Here is a 14617-nt window from a genome sequence, read left to right on the forward strand (position 1 = left end):
CGAGTGCAGTGAAGGAGCTTCTTTATTCTCCATAATAAAAACTCAAACACAAAATATAGCACAGCGTCAAGCTGACTAAATCAGCAAACTGAAAGTAACACACTGGCAGTAACTACTTGTAGTGAAGACTCAGCAGCAGAACAGAACAAAGAACAGGTGTCACTGATTAGTGATTAATACTCAGGTGACTGGGAACAGGAAAGGCGATGTGTGTGTGTGTGTGTGTGTGTGTGTGTGTGTGTGTGTATGTGTGTGTGTGTGTGTGTATGTGTGTGTGTCAGTGGGCATATCCTTCTGGCTGGGTGCCCAGCAACACTGTGACAGTAGAAATATTGTTGAAATAAGTAGGGCCACCTAAAATAAATCTTTTGTTTTACTCATAATAATAATAATAATAATAATAATAATAACAGAAACTGTTGTGATGATTCTCACCTTTAACTGTGACTCCAAGAGTGATGTCATCATACCAGGCCTCTGATTGGATTAAACATTTGTAATCTCCCTCATCAGAAGGTTGGACTGCTGAGAGTTTCAGTGATGTGTTGCCTTTCTGTAGCTCTTCTTTAAATAGGTCTGTCCTCCCTCTGTAGGACTTTATCTGATCTTCATTTCTGTCTTTATGTCCTTCATACAGATGTACAAGTGTGTTTGCTTGAGTCAGATCTGGTCTGAGCCATTCCACTGTCATGTCCACAGCACTGATGCCAGGTTGTAGAGAACAGGGCAGAACCAGGTCTTCACCAGCATTAACAACCAGAGGAACTGATGGGCCAACTACCTTCAAGTTATCTGTAATGAACACCAAAGAAGATTTAAAAATATCTTTCTTTATATAATCCCCATGATGGAGTGTCTGAGAAAATCCAGCACCTAGTAAGCAAAATGAAATATACTGTCAGAGAAAGCACAGACTGAGTGCAGTGGTAATTAGTTTAATAGAACAAACCATAGACAGACGAGGTTGGACAACATGGGTCTATTGGAATGTAACTATAGCAGCATGCCCAATGAAAGAGCCTATATTAAGCACATGAGGCAACTATGGATGAGGAGAAGGCCTTCATCTACACTCACAAACAATCACTTAGATACATAAACATCATGAAGTTATGCAATCTGTTAGAAAGGGAGAGATGAAATATAGAGGAAATGTCACTGCCCAGATAGAACACCTGCTACATCTGAGATGGAATGGTCAAAATGCAACTTGAATCCAGGACTACCAGTAATGTAATGTGGGCATGTTGTGTGGTCCAGGTGTGGACATGCAGAAGATAATCATGACTAACTAACTACTGTTAGCTACCACTGTAGCTCCCTGACTTAGTGGACAGCATGCTAGCAGATATGCAGCAATAAGCACAATACCAACAACCTTACTGAAACCAGCAAACTGGTATATGTTGCTGCAGTAGTCATATTAGAGTCCCTAGACTACAGAATAAAAAACACAGGCCACTACTGCTGTTCCCCTTGGACATCTAGATAAAGAGGCTGGACACCTAGATAAAGAGGCTGGACACTTAGATAAAGAGGCTGGACACCACAAATTAGATGGATATTAGCTAACTGGCAGAGTTCCAGAAGGGCATAAAGATCAAAGATGGGGCCTGACTGCAGGACAAATACAATGAGCAGCCCTAATTGAGGCTATACAGTCTGCTAATCAAAGGTTAAAAGCACTGGCATCCACACTGCAGAGATACACACAAGAAGCAGCAGCTAAAAGAATAAATGCTTCTTCACCAATGAACCATCCAAATTATCCTCTGAGTTACAGTGCAACTGTGACTGTGGATTCACCAAGAACTGACACAGAACATTACTGGAAGAGCATATGGGAGAATAAGGCATCGCATGACATCAGTCATCAGTGGTTAAGAGATCTCAGTGTATTATAATCTCCCAGAGTAGGAACCAGTCAGGATTACAACAGTAATGTCCAAGAGAAGGCCAGAACCATGAAGAACTGGGCAGTCTCTGTCTCCACTGCTGCTCTGCATAGACCTGAAGGTTCTCATCCATGTAATCAATACGAGTGGATACTAGTACAGATGCAGGTGTGGAACTACCATCAGCCTCCTCCTGAACATGAGGAGTGAACATCAGCTGAAAAGGGTTTGATAGGTCATGGTCTCAGAAGGTTCTTATGTGGTTATTGTTTATAACTTTGCAGGCATTAAAGATCATGAAAATGCCCATTGAGCACTACATGTTGAATCTGGTTCAGTTGGTGCAGTACAGTAAAAACACAATATTACACTGTTGACTCCCAGGTCAGGTTGTATTTGTTGTTATTTTATGATTACTGTACATGTGATTAATCTGTGTTTCAGATGACTATACTCAGAAATACTCACAGATGAATCACAAAAATACTCACAGAGGAAGCTTTTGCTGATGCAAAACTCAGTTACTGTGCTATAAATGAAGTCTCTCTCTCTCTCTCTCTCTCTCTCTCTCTCTCTCTCTCTCTCTCTCCCTGTCTCTCCCTCTCTCCCTCTCTCACACACATATACATATATACCTGATGTGGATTCCATAAATCCAGAGAAAATCAGCAGGGCAGCACACATCCACTGCATCCCTGAAAGAAAGTTTTTAATAACATTTATTGTTTACTCTACAATATTATTCAGAACATTTTCAGAAAAAAAGGGCAGTTAGAAGCTTTTTCATACCATTGATTAAACACTTCATGACTGTCAAATTCCAAAGGCCAGATCCAATATAGTGATTGTAGAAGAAGTCCTGAGGGCTTTTGCTAAGGCTTGAGTTAAACACATACTGTCCTGGTTTGCCCCTGGCGTTGGTTTTCCATGAGGCTAAAGCTGTGTAATTTTGCTTTTGTTTTCATTTTAGCCTCTGCTCTGTCTCTCGCCCTGCAATGTTTGCACCTGCATCTTCTTTCCCATAATCCACCTGTGTATTTACAGCCCTTGTTTCCCTGTTTTCCTCTTTCAGGCCTTAAGTAACTTCCTCTAGTGTATCCTTGTTGTTCCTCATGTTTGTGTTTCACTACACTTTGTACTATATTTTCTGGTTATATCTGTATATCCCAGCTTTATGACTATAGACTGTCACCTGATCCATGTGCAACATAAAGGACAATTTATGTTCATGCACTTCCACATAAACTTCAACTAAAATAAGCCTCTTCTTTCCATGATGTCCAAAACTATTGGTCATCAAATTATTCACTAAAAACAATACCCATGACTGAATCAGTTTCACCAAACAGTATTACACGCATGCGCAACACTTTATCTGATTAGAATGCTCAAGTGATGTTTTGCTGTGCGCATGGCTCTAGTTCTCATAGTGGGTGACCATATAAGGCAAGTGAGGTGTCTACATTTTCATCTAAGCTTCCTCTGTTTGGGGAAACAGCTGCTAATCATGCTGAATATGCCTGGTAATTTGATACCTCCCCCCCCCTAAAGGAGCATGTATCAGGCTGGACAGAGAGTGGACAGAAACACTGCAGGAGAATAAAGTGGCAGAAATATGGAATGTTTCTTTTATCTCTTGCTGGCTTTGATTCAATACCAGGGGTTTAGAGTTCAGGCTCTATAGCCCTGTGGTCCTGGCTGCATCAACCCCATCTACCACTGATGCCCCATCCTCAAGAGAGGAGGACTTCCATGTTTTTGGAGTAAGTCTCTGGAGGCCTCTGGTTCAAGCTCTTCTCTGGCATGACAGTCCTTCTCTAGCCCCTGTACAGGAGAGCCTGCTGGCCTTGGAGGGCACTAGAAACTGCTGTGCCTTCTTCTACACCTGTGTCTCCAGCCTCTAACACCATGGAGCAACAGCACCAACCTCACACTCTGCACCACTGAAGGAGCTGACCCTGCACCCTGTGATGTCGTGTTGACCCTGGACCCTGTGATGTAGTGTTGACCCTGCACCCTGTGATGTAGTGTTGACCCTGGACCCTGTGATGTAGTGTTGACCCTGCACCCTGTGATGTAGTGTTGACCCTGCACCCTGTGATGTAGAGTGCTGATCCTTCACCCTGTGATGTAGTGTTGACCCTGCACCCTGTGATGTAGTGTTGATCCTTCACCCTGCCATATTTATGGACCCCCACAGTCTCCTTCAATGACCTGCTGCCCTGCAGCTTACACATACATCTGAGTAACAGCCATCATTAAAAGACTAAAGGTCTTTCATCAGGAAGTGTTTGCTATTTTCCCATCTATATCAGTAATAGAGGGAAAACACAGCTGGTCTTTACATTTTGTCACAGACTGCTCCTCCCCCCATAGTCACATGGTACGGCCTGTCGTGTGCAGGGGGATTCATAAATGTACTGTGTCTTTGTTTTTGTAACCACACCCCCCGGGATTGCACACACGTGTATAGGGTTTAATGCTAAACCCCTGTCTGTATGTGCTCCCTTGGTTGGTTATTGTCACTACGTATGTGTTACCGTCGATCTTTGTAACTGTAATGCTGGTTTGTGTATGTCACGAGTTACTGTGTATGTGTTATTCGTCTAATGTTAAATGTAGATTCATGATTGCCGTTGTCTGTCAGTGCCGTTGTCTGTCAGTGCCACATTGTCATCTATGTTGTATGTAAATGTAACGATTGCCATAGTAACAGGCAAGAGGCAGAATGCATGTGCTGGGGGGTGGTTTATTAACAAGGGAAATACAAACATGAAAGGCAAAATAACCAGAGGCACGGGGTTAACAGTGAGGGTAAAACTGATACACGAGGAAGTCTGTGCGTCCTGCCCTGAGCCCTGCGGCACTTGGACTAGCAACATTACACACTTAATGATTCATCTGTCAGTAACAGAGGTAAAACACAGGTGTACTTTACATTTAATGATTCATCTGTGTAAGAAATAGAGGGAAATCTCAGGTCTTTATGATGCATTAAGTGAGTGTAAGTAATTCTATCTGTAAGTAAACTAAAAAATGAAATGCACTAAAAGACTTATTTTGAATGCAGTGAGTTGCACAATTTCACCAATAGTTAAAAGTCTGTAATCTACATAGCATCATACATAGTTTAAAGTGTGCTAAAATGCATAAGATACAAAAAGGTATGCTCGTAACCTGAGCTAAACCATCAACCTCAGAGAAAGTGACACCTACAGTTATGTGAACTGAATGACACAGCAGCTGGGTTTAGTTTAACACTTTCTGACTGAGAGTCAAATCCACAAGCAGGTAAAGCAGTGATTATATCCTCCAAAAACATGAAAGAGCAGTGTTACCTTTTCCTGAAGTCATTCTGTGAGTCTTCAGGCAGAATAGTTCATCACCCAGGACTACAGTAGCATTTCTTCACACTAACACACACATCATCTCCATTTCAGTACTGCAGCTTCTCACAGTCTCATATCTTTGTTATTCTGTTGTTATACTTTGTTATACACACACCTGTACACACACCTGTACACACTCACTCTCTGCTCTGCTGGAGAACAGACTGAATTATAATTTTTCTGTACTTTCCTTTTCTATGGAAAGAGAAAAACCAGTTGGAACACATTTCAGGCACATTACAAAGCAAGTATATCTGAAGTCAAATCAAACTATATTGCAAATTTATATACATGTGTGCACCAGATAAATGTAATTAAAATAATAAAATAAAACAAAGCATTATAAGCAAGTGCTTGATTAGAGAGACTACCAGTCATATCACTCTGAACAGACAGGGCCCATCTCATGTCATTTAGCAGGGATGTGTGCTGCGGTCCATTTTCACTATAGTCTGAACACCCAATACATGCTCATATTGTCTGTTTCATATTCCCTATATGCCATATATATTGTACTCTGTTTTCTGTATTGAGCTTGAAGATCAATAGTACAGTGTTTGGTTATTGGCCTATAATTTAGTGAACTTTTCTACACTGTCTTGTCTAAGCGCAATATTTGTAGTCACTGTGAACAATTTTTTTTTTCTGCACTTGAACAATTAATTTGTATCTGTTCACTTGTTCTGTGTTGACTTATAAACACAGTTCACACATAACACGGTTACTGACTCATATAATGCACCAAGACCTTGCAGGAACATTATTTAGTTCCATTATAGACTAGTGTTTGATTACAGTAACATCATTTAGTTCCACTATAGAGTAGTGTATGATAACAGTAACATTATTTAGTTCCACTATAGACTAGTGTATGATTATGATGACAAAGTTCACTTAACTTCAAGGCTGCTAAAAATTCTGAAGTCTGAAACTTGTCGGTGTTTCATCAGAAAAATAAAAACCGGTTCCAGGTTCCACAGAACAACAAACCACATTCCACATGAAGGAGTGACTGAGGTCATTAACACTGGGAGGGAGGGAGAGAGGAACTGTAGTATCATGATATTCCATGTAAAGTGTATATATAATGTGTGTATATATAAAATTGTAAGTTATTCTGGATATGACCATCCACCAAATGCTGTAAATGTGAATGTATTATTATACTAATCTATCAGATCTGTGTTTCAGAAAGAATGTATGTATTTGTGTGTGTGTGAGTATGAGTGTGTGTGTGTGTGTGTGTGTGTGTGTGTGTGTGTGTGTGTGTGTGTGTGTGTGTGTGTGTGTGTGTGTGTGTGTGTGTGTGTGAGAGAGAAAGGTGTGTGCAGGTGTGTGTGCATGTTGATGTTGGCAGTGAAGTTCCCACATTCTTTGGCTCCAGTTCAACAACTGATTTAACGTTTGGTTTCAGTCACTTACCCACAACCAATTTACCTGCTTTGGGCTCCAGGAAGGACAAACACATTGTAGTGAATCAGGGCGGATGATGTCACACAAAAGCAGGATGTGTCTGAGGTGTCTTAAGATGTGCCACTTTGTCCCACTTGTCTTGAATGGTAGAAGGTCTCATCAAGGTTAGTTGGTCTACAATCTCTCCATCTACCCCGGTCTACAATGTCCCCCTCACTACACCCCTGAGTGGCTCTTACACATATTAACAGTCTGTTGTGATAAGAATGTGGAGTCACACTCATAGAGACATAGTTACTCTTATATTCTCTTCGGCCAGAAGAGGATGCTCCCCTTCTGAGTCTTGGTTCCTCTGAAGGTTTCTCCCTAGAGCTGCTTTAAATTATGTTTGCTCTAGGGAGGTTTTCCTTGTCACTGTTGCCCTTGGGTCCACATTTTCAAGAAATATGGAAGAGCACACAAATGCCCCCACACACTGATTGTCATGTAGGACAGCAGGTGGCAGTATTGTGCACCTTCATGTGAACCTGCTCTCAGAACATCAGAATTAGATCCTGACGCCTCTCCACCGGACTGAGTTTAAACAGGTATGTACAGTTCCATATCAGTAAGATGTGTGCAGTGTGTTTAGTACCAACTGATCCCAGTGTCTGAACTCTTCCTGGTGTGTGTGTGTGTGTATAACTCCTGATCCTCTTGCCTGCTCCCTTCATGAGTAATGTGTATAATGACCTGTAGGAGGAGCTACAGTGTCCGTCCTGGCCGTGACTGAACTGCTCCGTCCAGCACCAAAACCCCCAGTGGGACACTGTCTGCAGTTGGACTGATGTGTCCAGTAATGCTTCATACTGGAAGTGATTATTAATGTGCAGAAATGATCGTATGTGAGAGCATGCAGGTTGATCTGTGAGTCTGAGTGTGTGTCTGTGTGTGTGTCTGTGTGTAGACAGACTGTACATTTGGTGTGTGTGTGTGTGTGTGTGTGTGTGTGTGTGTGTGTGTGTGTGTGTGTCTGTGTGCGCTTGCGAGGGCAGCAGTAATGGATACTACCAGTATGTACTGTAGAGTGTTGACCCTACACACTGTACTGTAGAACGCTGACCCTCCACCATGTATTGTTAAGTGCTGACCCTGCATCCTGTGCTGTAGAATGCTGACCCCGCACCCTGCACTGTAGAGTGCTGACCCTGCATCCTGTACTGTAGAGTGTTGACCCTACACATTGTACTGTAGAGTGTTGACCCTGCACATTGTACTGTAGAGTGTTGACCCTGCACCCTGTGCTGTACAGTGCTGACCCTGCACCCTGTGCTGTAGAGTGTTGACCCTACACACTGTGCTGTAGAGTGCTGACCCTGAACTCTGCTATATTCATGGACCCCTTCAGTAACCTGCTGCCCTGTGTCCCAGACCCAGCTACCATCTTCACTAGAAAAATGCATGTGCAGAAGTTTCCCATCACCTTTATTTCCTGAAAGCTGGACCTTTCTACATAAGTTCAATATGAAAAAATTCATCAGATTCATGGCTTGTTCACAAGTCTTTGTGATATAATATTGCTTTTCGTAAGTCCATGTGAACATGTGCATTAAGATATTCTCTTCCACTTAAAGTAGGCACTAATATTCCTCTCTAACGTTAGATTTAAGCAGGCTAGGAAGATCTGCAGACGTCATTACATTTTGTGAAGTGTCTGGTGATGTATAGGATGCACTTAAAAATACCACCATAACTCTCTGAGGAAAACCTGCTAAAGGACAAAACTCTGACCTGCTTCAACAGCAGACACACACACACACACACACACACAGCTGAGTAACAGCAGACTCACACACACACACACACACACACACACACACACACACACACACACACACACACACACACACACACACACTCATACACACTATAAATGCTGCTTCAATAAAACACTGTTGAGCTGCAGTTAAATTCTGTACATATGACAAACACTGTTCAACAAGTTACACATGCTGTGGAATCATAACCTCACTGAGTGAAATTGTACAAATCTACAGAAATCTTTCCAATCAGGTTTTTTTATTCTGTTTTCTTTGTGTTGGAGTGACACAGATACAGATGTTGTACACAGTAGGAGTATAAATTCTTGTGACCGTTACCCTCCACCACGGTGTGTTCATATGGACTCTGTGTTTGAGATGCACATATGCTGTGTGTGTAGAATGTGCCAGTTTGTAGCCAGACTGATTGGGATCGTGCAGCTGGTTCTGGGTGAGAAAAAGAGACAATTGATTGTAAACTTCTCGTTCAAGGGCTTTTGAGAGGAAAGAGAGAAGTGATACCGGTCTGTAGTTGGTAACGCTGGAGCTGTCAAGTGTGGCCTTCTTGAGGATTGGTACCACCCTGGCGGTTTTGAATGCAGTAGGCACGTATCCAGAAGATAAGGAGATGTTGATGATGACAGAGATGAAAGGAAGCAGATCTCTTGCAATTGTCTGGAACAGAGCAGAAGGAATTGGATCCAGCGGACATGTAGTCGGATTGCTGGAAGTCAAGAGTTGAAGAATTTCATCTGTGGAGAGAGGAGAAAAAGAAGTCAGAGAGTTGGATGTTGGGGAATGCACATTAGTTGGAGGAGTGGGAACAGAGGAAAAGGACTGGCAGATTGCTGCAAACTTCTCCTCAAAGAAGGTGATAAAATCTTCTGGAGTAAGAGATGAGGAAGGGGGGGGGTTTAAGGACAGAAGGAAAAATTGTGAAGAGCTTGCGTGGATCAGATGGTGATGATTCGAATTTCTCTCTGTAGTAGGATAACTTTGCAGATGTTACTTCCAGTGAGAACTTGGAATGGAAAGACTTGTATAAGCTAAGATCTGAATCTACGTGAGATTTCCACCACCACATTTCTGTAGTCCTTAGTTCTCTCCTGTGGCAGTGAAGTGTTTCTGTTAGCCAGGGGGCAGGTGGGGAGGACTTAGTAGGTCTAGAGGAGAGAGGGCACAGAAGATTTACTGATGAAGAGAGTGTAGAAATGAGTCAGGGTGAGGAAGGGTGGACAAAATAGTAGAAGTAAGGGAAGAGGGAGTTATGGAGTGCAGATTGCGATGGAGGAAGGAGGAACATGTTGGAGAGGACTGGATGGAAAGAGAAGGAAGGGAAAGAGAGGATAGTGTCGTGGAAATGTACTTTGCTTCATTTTGTGGAAATTTAATTTGCTTTATTTTGCTTTGCTTTGTGTTTCTATAGTCACAGCATAACAGTCTGCAGATAAGTGTGTAAGTCAGGGACACCAGCTGCTCGTATACTGTTCTAACCATAGAAATAGAAGAAGTCTTCAGCAATCAGGTTAACCAAAACATGAATTAGCAGATACCCTGTAGGAGTCTTTTTTTTTCTTTTTTTCTCTTTCTTCTGTTCTGCGTATAAGGGGAGGGGAACCGTACTGCAGGTCAGTTCTCTTACTCTGTTATACAGGGGACAGAACTCAATAAACTTTTTACTTTTACTACTCAATGCATAAAGCTGTCTGTGTTTGATGTGCTCTCACTTTTCCACCACAGATAGAAAGTGATGGGCCGAGAGGTGGAAGGGGGTGACTGCGATGTCCAATGGTGTGGTGGTATGGGTGAAAATCAGGTCCAGAACATTGCCCGCTTTGTGAGTTGGAGGAGAGTGGTTGAGGGTGAGGTCAAATGCTGGAGGATGCAGATGCAGGAGGAATGCAGCTTGTCTGATGGAAGGTTGACATCACCAAAGAGAATGAGTGGATTTCCTTCAATGGGGAAATGACTCAGAAGGATGTCAAGCTCATCAATGAAGTGATCCAGGGAACCTGTAGGGCAGTAGATGACAATGATAAGAAGTTTGGTGGGGAAAGACACTGTAATGGCATGAAATTCAAAAGAGGAGATGGAAAGTGATGGAAAGATACAGACACAGTCGTCCTAATTTAAGTCAGTTCAATAAGTGCTGAGCCCGCCCCTCAATTCACACCTAAGGTCAGGGTGAAACTACACCTGTAGTGAGTAATCACCGCTACCAAGCAACTAACAACTAGGTTTAGACAACAAGCCTTGAATTTCACAGAATCTGAGACAAAAGTAAGTGAACTCAGAGCCTACCTTAACCAACCAGATGATAATCCAATGAGACAAACCAAAGCACACTTCATAAATTAGATATTGCCTCACTTTGAGGGAGTACTGCTAAACTGTATGTCAATACCAAAAGATAAGATTAGATCTAAAGTATTGTTACAATTATGAGAAAAAATAGATCTAAAGTATGGTTACAATTAGTAGACCCAACAACTTTCTGAGTGACACCCATAGAATCAAGAATTGATTGAAATTTAATTTTAAAAGAATCTATATCTATATCTATAAAACACTGTTACGACCCAACCTAACCTACCTGATCATTCAGCTAATGGTGTCTAGCAAGAACATTATACATAGGTCAGCTTGTAACATGAATTCTCTCCCTATGTGATATAAGAATGTGAAAGTCCACTGTTTTTATTATAGGCACAACATGGCATGCATTGTGAAATATAGTTTGTGTAAAATACAAAAATGGTCTATCTTAAGTCAGTCTATCTTAAGAGTGGGTGTGTGTTAGCATGAGAAGCCACACATGGAAGCTATCTTATATGGACTCAACTTTGTCTTCCCTGCTTTGATGGCTTATAATCCTGGATTGTCTTTGTGCCTCCAAATACTCTGAAAGCCTCTTTTCTTTCTCATTCTCTTGCTCTTGTTATGGCTCACAGGTAAGTTGTCATCTGGGCTCCCCTGAATATGTTGGTCTCAATCCCTAACCATGTGATGTGAGCCCATTCTAATCTCTAACAATCACATACTGTTTTCTGAACACCGTTTAGACATTCATAACCTGAACCATGGTGAATTTTAAAGGGGCTGAACATATTACAGCATCCAACATCATACCCATTAACTCACACACCTCTTTAACATTGTCCTTCATAACCTTTATCTGCCTCAATCACAACATCATTATTGCCAATGTGTAGAACCACTAAAGAGTCCTGACGTTGGGCACTCATTTCCCCAGAATACATTTCACCATGGCTGTGGGTGCCTCTAGAGGGATCATTACATTCATGTACTGAAGCTGAGAGTCTCTTATAACCAGAGTTCTTTAGTTTATGTACTGAAGCTGAGCTCTTTGGTTCACATACTGAACCTGATAGGCTGATATATTCAGAGCCCCTTCAACAGTCTGCTCTGAACATGTTCCACAGAGTGGGTCAAACCTGTTGGACACGTGGACCTGAAATTAACAATGCTCAGGGCTACAGCTATGCTGCTGAGAAACTACCAATTCACTCCTCTGTGAGAGTGATAATGTCTGAGCTGGAGGCTAACTATTTATGCCTGTGCCATTTATGGCTGCTAGACTAGATCCTACAGTCTGCACTCTAGACTAGATCCTACAGTCCGCTCTCTAGACTAGATCCTACAGTCAGCTCTTTAGACAAGATCCTACAGTCTGCCCTCTAGGCCTAGTGCCCGAGTCTACTCTTATAAATCCGAGATTTTCTCAGTCAAACTAATGATTACTCTACAATTCTCACAGATGCATTTATTGCAAACGATAAATCTACACTTCTCACAGATGCATCTATCCTAATGTCAGAGTAAGTTGTGTTGCACTCAACACAATCAACAAACAATTCTGAATTCATGGTGAAATTAAAATACTAGATAGCTAGTAGGATACTTAGCTGTGGTTAGTTGCCTGCATCAGCAAATTTTAATTAGTAGTCTCCTGTGTTTTGTAGACATTGTCAATATCAGAATTTAATGCAGTTGCGTCTAACAAAATGAATAAACAGTTGGAGGACTGTAAAGATTGGTATACCTAAACGGTGTCTTTCCATGAAGCAATTTCAAAAAACAGCACCACACAGGTGATGTAGTCTTCATCACAGCTATTCCATCAAGTCTTGTATAGTAATACAAATATGCGTCTCATATTATCAGTACTGGGTATTTTTTGTTTGCCTTATCAAACTCCTGTTGTGTCTTGTCCTCTGATTGAACTGTCGACAGTATTAAATTAATCTACAGAGGAAATATTTTCAGCATTTCAGCTCTGTAATTCATCATCCTCTAATCGAACTGCACTTTGTACTGTATTTACTCTTCATTTGCAGACTATCTGGCTGTGGTCTCACTGAAGAGTCTTGCAAATCTCTCACATCAGTTCTACAAATGGAAAACTCCACACACAGAGCGTGAGGTTATTAATAATGACCTGCAGGATTCAGGAGTAGAACAGCTCTGTGCTGGACTGAAGAGTTCACACTGTAAACTGAAGATCCTCAGGTAAGCTTTCCATTAATTATTTATTGAATGGAACCATTATGGTTAAAAAAAATCAATTTCTGGTAATTTATCAAATGTGATTATCTTCTTTAAAGCAATTACAGAACTGCCTTGTAGTGCAGCATTAACAAAGTTTAAATAAGGCACTGCAGGACAATACATTTCTGGTGAAACTAGCTGCATTTCATTAAATAACCACACAGAAATCAAATTTTCCACACATAGTAATAGAAAAGTATAACAAAAGCTGATGTTTATTTAGGGTTTAACAGAGTGATAAAAGATCATTAACATTGTTGCTTCACTGACTAGTTAAGTGGGTCACATGTTCCTGTGTATAACTGGAGCAGTCTAAGGCTGTATTCTAAAGTAAAATAAAGGTTTGTGTCACTGCTACTCTGATGTATATTAGCAGGTTACAAAAGTGAAATGGGGCAGGTGAGAAGACACATGAGATAAGACAGATGAGATGGGAGGTAAATGGAGTTCTTAATTGTGGAAAAAATGACAAATGCATGAGTCAAGTAGATTCAAAATTCTAGTAATAGGCTATAAGTACATTAAGCTTAAAGTAAAAAAGAACACCACAACACACACCATGTAGGAATACAGTTTACTATTTATTTAGTATTTACACAATATTTTCCATGGGATGTCCTAGACATCTCCAAATTGCCCAAAACCCTCACCAAATGCACACAAAGCCACAACAACTATGTTCAAAAACTTACTAAAAGACAATATTAACTTCATTATTAGCTTTATTGCTATTCCTACCCTTCCCCCACTCCGAGTCTGCATAAAGGGCATCTTTTATGGCTTTTCCATTTCTTTGTGTCATATAGTATTTTGAGTATTTAAAAAGTCTGCATGTAAAGTCTGCCTAAAGTACACACCAGAGTGAATAACTCCATACACAGTAGAGTGAGTAATCGACTTAGCCAACCTGCTAGCTAAGTTTAATGCCCCTGTATTTTTAAACTTGTATTACACTTTTATGGCTTTTCTATTTCTTTTAGCATGTTATATGGTGTAAAAAGTCTGCATGTAAACATTCTGCCTAAAATGCTTACCAAAGTGAATAACTCTGTACACAGCAGAGTGAGTAACTCTCTCCCAAATAAACCACTTTTCTCAGCTGTCTGAAAGGTCTTGTGGAATTTTTGGTCATTTTCTTTGTTACAAGATGACCCAATCTCATAACACTTTCCATATTGTCCACCTATCAGCACCTATCATAAGTTTCTAATGCCACCAGTATTTCTAATGCCACCAGTATTTTTACAAATGTATTATACTGAGTTTTGCATATCTGAGAGAACTCAATGATCACTTGAGAGTCTGTGAACAGCTTGGAAACCACCAGACACGGTAATGATTTCTAACATTTCAAACACACTCGTGTTTATAGCTACTCAGGACAGACTGCTGCAAGACAGGGGCAGGACATGTAGGAGAGTAACTACTCTGGCGGATGACCAATCAGAATAGAGTGGTCAAGGTAACCAATCAGAGTACACTGTTTTTGAGAGGTGGGTAGTTAAAGGCACAAGAGCTCTAACAGAGTGTTTCAGACAGAGAGTGAAAAGAG

General features: G+C 41.1%; 1 protein-coding gene across 2 annotated transcripts in view; it reads right to left on the reverse strand.

Moving 5' to 3' along the window:
* Positions 1–5425, reverse strand: part of LOC113569406 (NACHT, LRR and PYD domains-containing protein 3-like) — a 429360-nt gene extending 423935 nt beyond the window's left edge. For both annotated transcript variants that reach the window (XM_081711252.1, XM_081711249.1), the window contains exons 1-3: positions 5234–5425; positions 2531–2590; positions 436–792 (exon numbers count right to left, since the gene is read on the reverse strand). In XM_081711252.1, coding sequence (XP_081567378.1) covers positions 436–792; positions 2531–2590; positions 5234–5249 — 433 coding nt within the window. In that variant the 5' untranslated portion in view covers positions 5250–5425. The remainder of the gene's footprint in view (positions 1–435; positions 793–2530; positions 2591–5233) is intronic.
* Positions 5426–14617: the final 9192 nt, after the last annotated feature.

This window comes from Electrophorus electricus, chromosome 1, assembly GCF_041902795.1.
Source record: "Electrophorus electricus isolate QZ-2024a chromosome 1, ASM4190279v1, whole genome shotgun sequence".
Lineage (NCBI taxonomy): Eukaryota > Metazoa > Chordata > Actinopteri > Gymnotiformes > Gymnotidae > Electrophorus > Electrophorus electricus.